This window comes from Nanorana parkeri, unplaced genomic scaffold, assembly GCF_000935625.1.
Source record: "Nanorana parkeri isolate BGI_ZX_2015 unplaced genomic scaffold, ASM93562v1 scaffold971, whole genome shotgun sequence".
In the NCBI taxonomy this organism is placed as follows: domain Eukaryota; kingdom Metazoa; phylum Chordata; class Amphibia; order Anura; family Dicroglossidae; genus Nanorana; species Nanorana parkeri.
Genome location: NW_017307239.1, coordinates 649,309 through 660,349, shown reverse-complemented (window position 1 = coordinate 660,349; position 11,041 = coordinate 649,309). Strand labels below are relative to the sequence as shown.

General features: G+C 40.6%; 1 protein-coding gene across 1 annotated transcript in view; it reads right to left on the bottom strand.

The window, feature by feature from the left end:
• Positions 1 to 2,247: 2,247 nt before the first annotated feature.
• Positions 2,248 to 11,041, bottom strand: part of LAMA3 (laminin subunit alpha 3) — a 160,340-nt gene continuing 151,546 nt past the window's right edge. Inside the window, exons 69-75 of the mRNA XM_018566742.1 lie at positions 10,114 to 10,303; positions 9,069 to 9,209; positions 7,433 to 7,592; positions 7,217 to 7,347; positions 6,289 to 6,382; positions 4,706 to 4,825; positions 2,248 to 2,741 (exon numbers count right to left, since the gene is read on the bottom strand). Coding sequence (XP_018422244.1) covers positions 2,596 to 2,741; positions 4,706 to 4,825; positions 6,289 to 6,382; positions 7,217 to 7,347; positions 7,433 to 7,592; positions 9,069 to 9,209; positions 10,114 to 10,303 — 982 coding nt within the window. The 3' untranslated portion in view covers positions 2,248 to 2,595. The remainder of the gene's footprint in view (positions 2,742 to 4,705; positions 4,826 to 6,288; positions 6,383 to 7,216; positions 7,348 to 7,432; positions 7,593 to 9,068; positions 9,210 to 10,113; positions 10,304 to 11,041) is intronic.

The following is an 11,041-nucleotide window of genomic DNA, read 5'->3' as shown; positions in this document are numbered from 1 at the left end:
ACACACAGTAAATTCCCAGTTATCCGGCACCCATGGGGATTGGTAGATGCCAGATAGCTGTAGTTGTTGGTTGGTTAAGAGTTACAGTTAACTCTCAAAAAACAACCCTTCGCCACATTCATCTGCTGGCTAGATTCTGCTATTGGCTATTTTAAATTGCCATAACCAATAGCAGACTGGCTATTGCACACGCCCACTGCTCGTTGTTTGCATTTACCTGCCAGCTGCGGAATCTAGCAGCCGGCCACAGCAAGATGTAAATATATTTAGTTACAAAAATCATTACCTGGGAAAGTAAGAACATGGTCGATGGATGACATCCAGGAAATGACAGGTAGCTGTGGCATAAAGCAAAACATTAACCTGTCAAAAGACAAGACCAATTGGAAAGTGATGGTGGCAGCAAGGTTCCAAGTTTTAAGTTCACCAAAGTCCACAGGCATTCATAGTTGTGGTAATGGTAATTATAAATGTGGCCATATTTGCTCATTACATATAAGGGTCTTGCTTCCTGATCGTACGTAGCTGGTGCTTATCTCACTGAGAGGCTACCAGACAGGATTTCTACAGTCCCTATGTAAAATACATTGTTCATGCAAGCACGGCACAATGGTATCAAGAAAATTGAACCTTTTCACTTAAAATAATAATGTATTTTGGTATTGGTGACCTTGGTTCACGAAAAGTGTGGATTTTAATATGTCCACTTTATTCCTTGCCTTAGGGGCTGACATACTGATTTGCCTAGTGGCTGCTATTTTCTCAAACAGAGAATTTAGTGCACTGATCATGCCTCCTCACAAGACAAATCTTTGATATATAAGAAACAAGTCATTCAAGGTGCAAAGCCATCTTGTTAACGTTTCTCATTAATATAACACTGCTACTGTAATAAGAGGCAGACGCTTCACGGAAGGATAATACTCGGCGTACATCTCTCATTAAAACAAAGTGTTTTACTAAAAATGATCTTGTTTGTCCTAAAGCATTGGACACAGAGTGCAGTCTTCTCTGGTTCATTATTTCAGACAAACTTTGGGAATATTTACTATCAGTTAAGATGGAAATGTCCCGATAATGTGGACATGGGATTCTCTTCTAAGAAGACTCTAGACTAAAAGCATACCAATAGAAGACGCGTATGTCAAGAACACAAAAGATACAAGAATTTATGTTGTTAATGAATGGTTGCTTTAAATGTATTTTTTATTCATATCAGTGACCCAAAAGACTAGCTGCATCAGCATTACACTCATAGGAAAAGCATTGTTTACAATAATGAAATCTTACATAAGCCTGGGGTTTAAATGGTTTAGCACTTCTGTCTTGCAGCACTAAGGTCCTTGGTTTGTATCTCAACCAGGACGCTATCTGCATGGAGTTTGCATGTTGTCCCTGGACTTGCCTGGGCTTCCTCACACACTCTGAAGACAGGTTGGTAAGTTAAATGGCACAGCTGAACAAGATGGCTGCCTCACCTCTTAACTGATTTAAGTCTCCAGTGAGAAAAGCACTTTAGAAATACAAATACATTTAAAGAAATTTTTTTTTTCTGTATTCAGATTTTTGAAGGTGTGGGGAAGGCCAAGACATGATGTGAGAGCCCACAATTCAGCACTGGGGAGACCGTAGATAGAATAGTTTACCCTTGCATAACCAATAGTCACTTGCAATCATATATAGGGAATTAAATAGGTACTCAACACCCTAAACCCTAACTCCAACAAACCACCCTGTGGTGATCATAGCATTCCTCCAGCCACAGATTCATCTTTTTGTCCCCCCAAATATTTACTTTTTCTTTGTACACAAGCACTTACAAATATTGGTTGCAGCCCACACCAGCCATGACAGACAGTGCTGTGAGCTAAACTTCTTGATTTCCCTGTCTCAGTGTATAATGCAAATACCATCCACAGAGCTCCAACGTACAGAATACTTACACACATGTAGACAGTTGTTATACATTTTAATTATAAACTCTGTTATAACAAAATACTTACAATTAGCACATAGCACTTTCAAATCTTTATTCATTGGAAATCTTATCAAATCAGTGTTTTAGTTTATGGTCATTGTGAAACGTGTTAACATGTAAAACCATATTCATAATAGGTGATAGGAAATAGTTTGAGCTCTGTAGAAGTTTAGGAGGAGTGGTGAAGGATTGGACAGCCTCAATAAATACGCTGTAACCACAAAGTCCTTGCCTTGTCTGAATAAATCCCAGTTTTTGGTAATACAGTAGATAAAAGCGAAACCGTCTGTGTGGTCTCTGAAATTCACTTCTTTGAGTTTATCCTGATATCTGTTCCAAGATCGTATAATCTATCACAGATAAGCAGCATGTTCTCCCACAAGGCAACACTCCATTTGCCAATAACAGTTCTTCTAATTGAGGTAGTTGCAGTCCAGATTGGCTTTACATTTGAACAAACTGCAAATGAGTATATCAGAAGTGCTTAGCGTTCCCAATATCCATTTTCCATGCTTAGAACAAATCCTTAATATGGGGAAAAGTCTTTGCAGCAGTTCTCAATAGATCCATATTGATGAACGTTCCCTGGAGAGTGATATGTGAAACAGACTAAGCAGTTAAACCGCAGGACATCTGCTTAGGCTGATGGCACCATGGAGTTTTAAGATTTTACCGAGGTTTAGATCTTTTTTATTGACCTTCAGGTTCTTCATACAGCCAGCATAGGATCTCTTGATAGGAAGCCATGGCATTTCCAAGGCATCTGTTAATAGACAAAATTACTTGTGAGCATGATATAAAATAAAGCTAGAAAAGTCAAGAATGTAGACCGCAAGCAGCATGCATTACAATTTGCAGCAGCTGCACTTGTTGGATGTTAGGCACATGGGCATTTATAAAACACTCCTGCCCATCTGCAGAGTTGGAGCAGACATATAACCTGTTGCTTCTGGGGCTGATAGCAGTATACACAGCTGTTTGATTTTAGAAGCAGGGCCCATAGTTCAAATATACATTTATTATGTAAATGTAAAAACTATGCCCTTCATAGAGTCTTTTTCACAGACCCACCTGTGTTACATTACAATATTATTGTAAAAATAGAATAAGAATACCCAAGTAATGACAACATGCTTGCATATGCTTTACAGTGTATGCACTTTATATTTCACTTTACAGACCATCATTTAAAATCTTTGCAGAGAAAGAAAAACATTATGAAGATTTTCAGCCTTAACAAATAAAAAGTTATTTTCACAAAAAATGGATTGCCATTATACTCTATGGAAAGTCTCCGTCTGCCTGTGTATGTGGTGGCCCCGGTACACAGACCCTTCCTCTAAGAGCTTTAATCTATAATAATTAATCATAATGAATTCTGCCGATGTCAGACTACAAGATGCATTCTGATTGGTTAGAATACATTACTGCACATATGGATAAGATCAAATAAAATAGGGCTGTATAATGTTTTGGGACGCCCAACAGCAACCATCGCACTTCTTTCAGTTCTGCTCCTGAATTTACTCATAAAGGTCCATAAATGACCAAAAACATTTGAAAAAAAGAAAGTAAACTGAAGAAGTTATACTTTAAATAACTACATACAGTCCTACACAGGGCAAAACTGAATTTGTATATGCTATTATTTTTAGAAGGAGCACCGCTCAGTTTCCACTATAAAATCATAATAGCTGCAGCCCTATGATGTAATCATAGTGATCACATGATCATGAATGTCCAGTGTGCTGTTTAAATCAGAGCAACAATATGCCCAAACCTTTCCCAGCAGCATGCAGCTTTAACCTCCCCAGTATCACTTCTGCCTAATACTGCTCCCTCCAAGACAGGGTTCCCAACCTTAAGTGCCCGCACCCCTAGGAGGTGTGAGATGGAGTTCCACGAGGTGCAACAAAGAGAGTCTAGTGTCCCTTATTGACAAGTCGCAAGTCATCACTCAGCCTCAGCCAGCTGCCTGTTTGACTTGAGCAGTGGTAATAGGTGGTTGTGTTGCATACATAGTAGTCTCATTGTTTATTTAATCAAAAGGAGAGAATAACAGAATTAACATATACAGTAAGTAAAGCAAGTAACTGATTGTCAGAGTATTGCTTCTAAATTCATTAAAACACATATGACATAATCATTAAACAGTAAACTCTATTAGCCCGCTATTGACTTTGGCAATTTTAAATAGCCAATAGCAGAAACTAGCCAGCAGATGAATGGGGCGGGGAAAGAGGGGGGTTTTTGCTTGAGAGTCTATAGTAACTCTCAAGCAACCAGCAACTACAGTTATCTGGCATCTACCAATCCCCATGGGTGCCGGATAACTGAGAGTTTACTATATAATGTTTCACTCATAAATTCATGATCACGAGAGTTCATTTAGTATTTCACCACCGAAGCCTCTCACCTCTGCTTACACAAAGGTGCCTCCTTCCATCACTTTATTTCGCTCGGCCAATCCCATGCTTATCCCCACTTTGTCCAGCCAATCAAATGCCTCCCTCATTGCCTATGACTCTCCCATTTATAATACAAAGTACTGATAATTAAACATGTCCTAGGGGTGTGGGGCATGTGGGAACCACTGCTCTAAGATCTCTAAGGTCCCTACAATGTATTTTACATTCCTTTTTTAACATACAGAAGCTGTAAAATTGCATTGACTGGGAGGAACAGGGTACCCACACCTCCTATTCAGAGCAGGTTGCATTGAATTACCTGGGACTCCCCCAATGTACAATGGGGCCTTAGTATTTGATCGCAGTGCAGAGCTCGGGCCGGCTGTCTGCTTGGATTCATTGTCTACATAGAGATGAACGGCATTTCTCTTCTGACTCACTAAAAAATAAAGAGAGCATTAATAGTCATGTTACTTCAACACATAATGGCTTAACGCGCCACTCAGTATAAAACAAATGTGTAAAATGAATAATAATTCCTAAACATTGGAAATTCCTAAGCAATACAAGAGTGTGTGCAATAAAACCTTAATGTCTGACGGTTTCTACAGCTTTTGAATACATTTCTATCTTGGCTGAGGTTTATTCTGAAGAACTAATTAGACAGATACATTCTGCACAATGATAACTGGTGGTTACTGCCGGGCTTGCATGGCTTTGGGAGGCTGTTTTCAATATTTCTTCACAATATGTCCCTTGTATACGTTTTTGATGTACAGTTTCAACACTGCCAAATGAAATTCAATGATATTAGTCTATATGATAATATAATGAAAAGCAGAATAATGGGCTTGCTTGTCTATTTGTTGTTTGAAGCTAGCATTTCATCTGCTTATGGGTATATGCCTTCCCTGGTTCGTCCCTCCCCTCTCTTATAATAATTTGTTTTAAAAAAACCTTCCTAACTACCTTATTTTAGACCCAGTGACATCATCACTAGGCTTCTGTGCAAACCAGGAAGCTCGTAGCTGGTGGGAGGGGCCAGCGGGGTGTTGTACATAGCACCATAGCACCCTGCAGCATTACTCCTCTCAAGAGCCCTCAGCCCCAACGCAGATAGCGGACTGGCTCTGGAGGAGTGGGCGTTCCTAGGCAGACTTTATTTATATACAGACTTTCCAAGGTAAAGAAAGGAAATCTAAAAAATTAAAGGGGTGAGCCAGGGACAGTCAGACTGGAGAGGAAAGAGCGAGATGATGCTGGACATCCTCCAGCCAGTAAATGAGACAGGCTCTGTCTGAATTGCTGCAGCTTCTAATGCATATTGTGTGCAAGGAGAATTAATAAACATAAACATATTTACATCAACCTAGTCTCTAACATGTTTAGCTAAAAACTATACATTCCCTTTAAAGTAGGATTCCAGGCTAGCAGGTAAAAACACATTTGACATACATGTATGTGAACCATTTGACCTGTCAAAGGATTTGCATTTACAAATCTTGTGAGTCACACAGCCCTGCCATGCTGCATAGCCCGGGCAGTCACAAATGTATTGACTGTTGCAGTTTTGCAGGCTCCTGAGTCATTTTCCTGCTTATTGGATATATAACTTGTAGTATTATACTGCCGATAATGATTCCAGTGACAAAGGAAGCTGAAAATTGTAAATAAGAAACAGTGGTGCTCCCGTCTTGGCAACGCAGTGTGCAGGGGTATGAAAAATCACAAGAGTAGCTGAACAAAATGATACATCATTTAACAGCCTAATCGTTCATATACAGTATATGTAGTTTAGCTTTGTATTAAGCAGTAAAGACATACAGCTGTCTTCCTTGCTTTGTAGTATCTGTGTGTTTATTCATTAATACAAGGACCCGGGTAGTTGAATATTGAACTCACCTGTTATGGTATGCCATTTTCCATCACACAGCACCTCTGGAGGAGTAACTGAGGCTTTGAAAGGACCAGCACCATTATTCACAGACAAGGTTACCTGAAAAATACAATGAAGGAAAAGGCTGAACATACAGATTTTGCTTTGTTTCAAAGTTTACCAGCCCGCTTTTACTGTGGAGTCCTGTGGCGTCCTGCTATGTGTAAAAAATGTCACCTTGATATAGAATATTTGTTGCCCTGGTGCAAGTGATGCAAAAGGGCTAACCTGGAAAGTAATAAAGAGGAAACGGCATCAACAGTGCTCCTACTTCACAACCTCTTCTCAGTGGAAAGAGGGCAGGAAGCGGTAGACAGCGCACGTGCCATTTCCTGGGATGTTGAGTCACATTACACATTCTGGCGATTCTCTGTCCTCTTTAAAGCAGAACTCCAGGAACATAACATCTTAACCCTTGCAGTGGGGCTACCAACACACTGCAAGGGTTAAGTGCTTGTTTTTTGTTCAGGAAGCTAAAATACCAAAGTTATACTCACCAAAGTTATACTCGGAATTGCTCTTGCTGTTACACCACTCCTTCCAGCGATGGTATGTCCCTTGGTGTCCTCACATCCAATACACTGTATTGGACATGATGACTCACAGGACTGCTGGAGTAGAGGGGGAGCAAGGCTGAAGGGAGCAGTTCAAGAGCAGGCCAGAATTGCAGTTCGGGTGAGTATAACTTTGGTTTTTTAGCTCCTTAGATAAAACAAGCACTTAACCCTTACAATGCGTTGGTAGCCCCACTGCAAGGGTTAAGATTCTATTTCCCCGTTCTGCTTTAAGGACTCACAGCTGTTTCTATGCATTTTGTTCTCAGGAAGACAATTGTCCATCTATGGCCAGCCTGAGACAGCACTAGTAATCAGATATGCACAATAGAATTCTTACCTTTCCACTGTCCATGTAAAGACTCAGCCTGTTGTCGTTTTTGTCCCCCAGATGTAGTAATACATTGGATAGGTCTTGTGGCCGGATTTCAAAACTTATTTCAAAATCAAGTCCTGTGTCGAAGGTACTTTCTGTAAAATGAAAAATGATGAGTTTAATCTGGACACCTCAGCTAAACCAAATAGCTAATATTTTCTTACCAGCAACTTTACCTACCGGCAACTATGTATCCTGCCTCTTGAGCAAAATACATTCCCGGTTCAAAAGAGCCTTCGTAACATGGGGTGACACCAACTGTATGTGATGACTTTTCTAGAGGCACCTCATTTATCTTTACATTCTTCAGACAACCAGTAAAGCTTTTCTTTGGCATACCCTGAAATAAATTAACCTGATTAGTTAAACATTTAAATAGCTGTCCTCCCGCTCCAGTGCCAATGCTTCAAGCTGCGGTACCATGTTACTTGCAAGAGCTAATCACCAGTTCCTTTTATGAAGCACATACCTAATGCACTGGTATTTTTATAGCCTCTCTCCAGAAAAAAAGTACAGCTGCCCCAACACTGCAAGGAGTAACTGCTTGTATATGCCTTGGCAACCTGTGCAAAGGACTTTAACTTACCTGATCCCCACTCCAGCAGGCTCCAAGATTGCCACCGGCAGCCTCTTCCCCCCTGTGCAACCTCATCACATATAATTCAGGGCCCATAGCCCTGCATTACATGTGAGGACATACAGTAACAGTCCACAAGCTATAGAGGAGACGAGGTGAGTGCCAAGTGCCAGGGGAGCAGGGATCAGGTAAGTAAATGTCTTGATCCCTACACTGGCAGGCCCCAAGACCAGCACTCGCAGCGCTCACCCCCTCTGCAACCTCATCACATACAACACAGGGTCCATAGCCCTGCATTATATGTGAGGACATACAGTAACAGTAAACAAGCTGGAGAGGAGACGAGGCGAGTGACAACTACCAGGGGAGCGGGAATCAGGTAGGTAAATGTTCTGATCCCTACTCTGGCAGGCTCCAAGACCAGCACCTGCAGCCTCTTCCCCCCTCTGCAACCTCATCACATACAATTTAGGGTCCATAGCCCTGCATTATATGTGAGGACATACAGTAACAGTCCACATGCTGGAGAGGAGAGGAGACGAGGTGAGCACCAACTGCCAGTGGAGCAGGGATCAGGTAAGTAAATATTCTGATCCCCACTCTGGTAGGCTCCAAGACCGGCACCCACAGCCTCTTCCCCCCTCTGCAACCTCATCACATACAATTTAGGGCCATAGCCCTGCATTATATGTGAGGACATACAGTAACTGTCCACAACTTCAAGAGGAGAGGATACGAGCACCAACTGCTGGGGTAGTGGGGATCAGGTAAGAAAACATTCTATACACAGGCCCCCAAGAAATAAACAAGCAGTTAACCCTTTCAGTGTGGAGGTAGCCCCACTGCAAGGGGAGTTTTTTTAATTTCCCCGGAGAAAGGCTGTAAGCTCTTTAGGAGGTTAGCCCACCCTCAGGTAATTTCTGCCCATTTTTGAGTCTCACTGATCCTGCTCCAAAATGGTATTTATTATACAATTAAAATGTTACATTCCTGATAACTGCTGTAGCAGGATTTAAAGCTCAGAAATCTATGTCCCTGAATTATATCATAAGACAGAGTAAATTAAAATCTCCAGCATCTACGGGGAAATAAGATATCAGGATTTTGATGCACTAAAGGTATCATGCCATGAAAGTACAGAAATGTTATGTAGGGTCATGGTGAATTACTGTAGCTATGATTCATACTTTAAAATAATAGTATCTAGTATGAAGCACTAATTTATAGAAGTAATATTACCTGTACTTTAAGAGATGGAACGCCACCAAGGTACAGTAGAGTCATAGCTTCCAGGCTGAACTGTTTTTTCATACTTCCCTTTCGAGCCTTTAGCCCATCAATTACAAGCCGGCCGTTTAGCCCATCCCAGCTAAACACAACCTTTAAACAATCACGTGAAATTGAGTAGGATTTAATAATACAGTATATTGCAATATAAATAGCAGTGATTAGAAATACAAATATAAAACAATGATATGAAATTATATGAGATAAATGATTCTCTGAGGTTTATTGTTCTTAAAGTAAACCTTAGACTCTAATAATACATTGCAATATAGTAATCAATATGGAAGAATATTAATATTTGAAAGCATTAATGACCACAAAATATACAGTATCAGAACAGTGTTGGTATCTATAACTGGACCTTTGTTAAATCATGACTGTAATTGCTCATGCAAGATTGCACAAAAAGGAAGGTAGTACTCCCCAGATAAAAGCATTTCTTCCAAAGTGATATGCAAGTGACTGCAAGAGCGATATTGTGACTATTCCTTCATTGTCTTAAGTTACTGTACATCAAAATTCTCAATGAGAATTTTATTTTTAAAAGGTAAGGCTTCTGAGTCAGCAAAGCTGCAACGTGGCAGTTTACCCAATAAGCTCTCATTACAGCATCTAAATGAGTTATTCAGTTCCCTTGGGTATCCACTGTAGCTCAATGACTTGTAAGACAGAGGACAGTCCCCTTGTAAACAACCTTGTGACGTATTCCCCAGTCTATTCTACAGGGGTCACAGGACCCAAATCTGACCACTCAGATACCATGATTTCTATAGAAGGAATTTTGATTTACTAGCTGGTGATGCAAGAAGGGAGGTCTGTACAAGATCTTCTGCTGGTAAACCTCAGGAGCCGTGGAAGGGATAACTCCCATGTTACATCGTACTATTACAAGCAAACAGGACATTTCTATTGTAACTGGAACTTCCTTTCAAACATGTCTACCATCACAGTTACATGTCATGCTTTAGTCATAAAAACTATATCCTTAAATACTTACTGTATGCCACTTCCCATCATTGTATTTGTCTTGACTCCTTATTTTTATCTTGTTGTCTTTAGTACCCAAGGAAAACACAAAGTGCCCCTTGGAAATATGAAGAGCCAGGTGACTGGACGCCTGTTTGTCAGTCATTAATAGTATCAAGCCTGATGATTTGACGGTGCGAACGTCCAATGAGAAATGTGACCTGCAGGGCATGAACAAGTAGGATTATCTTACCATCTATCCCATGTCACAACAGGTATTCACAGATACGGGAATCAATTATTTTCTACAAATTACTCTTGACAGGGTAACAGATATGGTATGGTATCTGATGAAGGGGGCGTGACCCCGGAAACGTGTCATCTTCACAGCCTTTCTTGCTGGCACATAGACATGGCTGTGCAGCTATCACTGGCTTCTTCCTTGGTCCATGTATTCACTTACAATGCTGTAATCAAGTCGACCTTTGTGAGTATGTTTCTCATTCACTATTGCTTTTATTCTAAATAAATTTGTCTGCACCAGGAAAGGCGCCCCTTGTTTGTGTTTTTTCCCCAGGGTGACAGATATGTTTGGCCAGTGGTCACAAATCACGATACTAAATGTGTTAACTAACTACATTTGTTGGCAGGTTAATATAGTGTTTTATTATTGATATAGATATAATCTTTGATCCTATTCTCTACTGCATTGGAGAAGTGTTAATACTGCCTAATATTTAATCCTCCCTTTAGCATTTAAAAAGTACTATTCGAAAGAACATATCCAAGCCCTAATCTTATTCCCTAACCTCTGCTCCCAGCTGCTGATAGGTGCAGCCATAAGTGACACATGATGGCCACAGGAAAGACAGATGTGGTTTTGGTGTATGAGCTGGCTTCATCTTCTCTATGCTATGCCAAAGTAGGGGCACCCAATGGAGGCATAACTGGGTCACAGA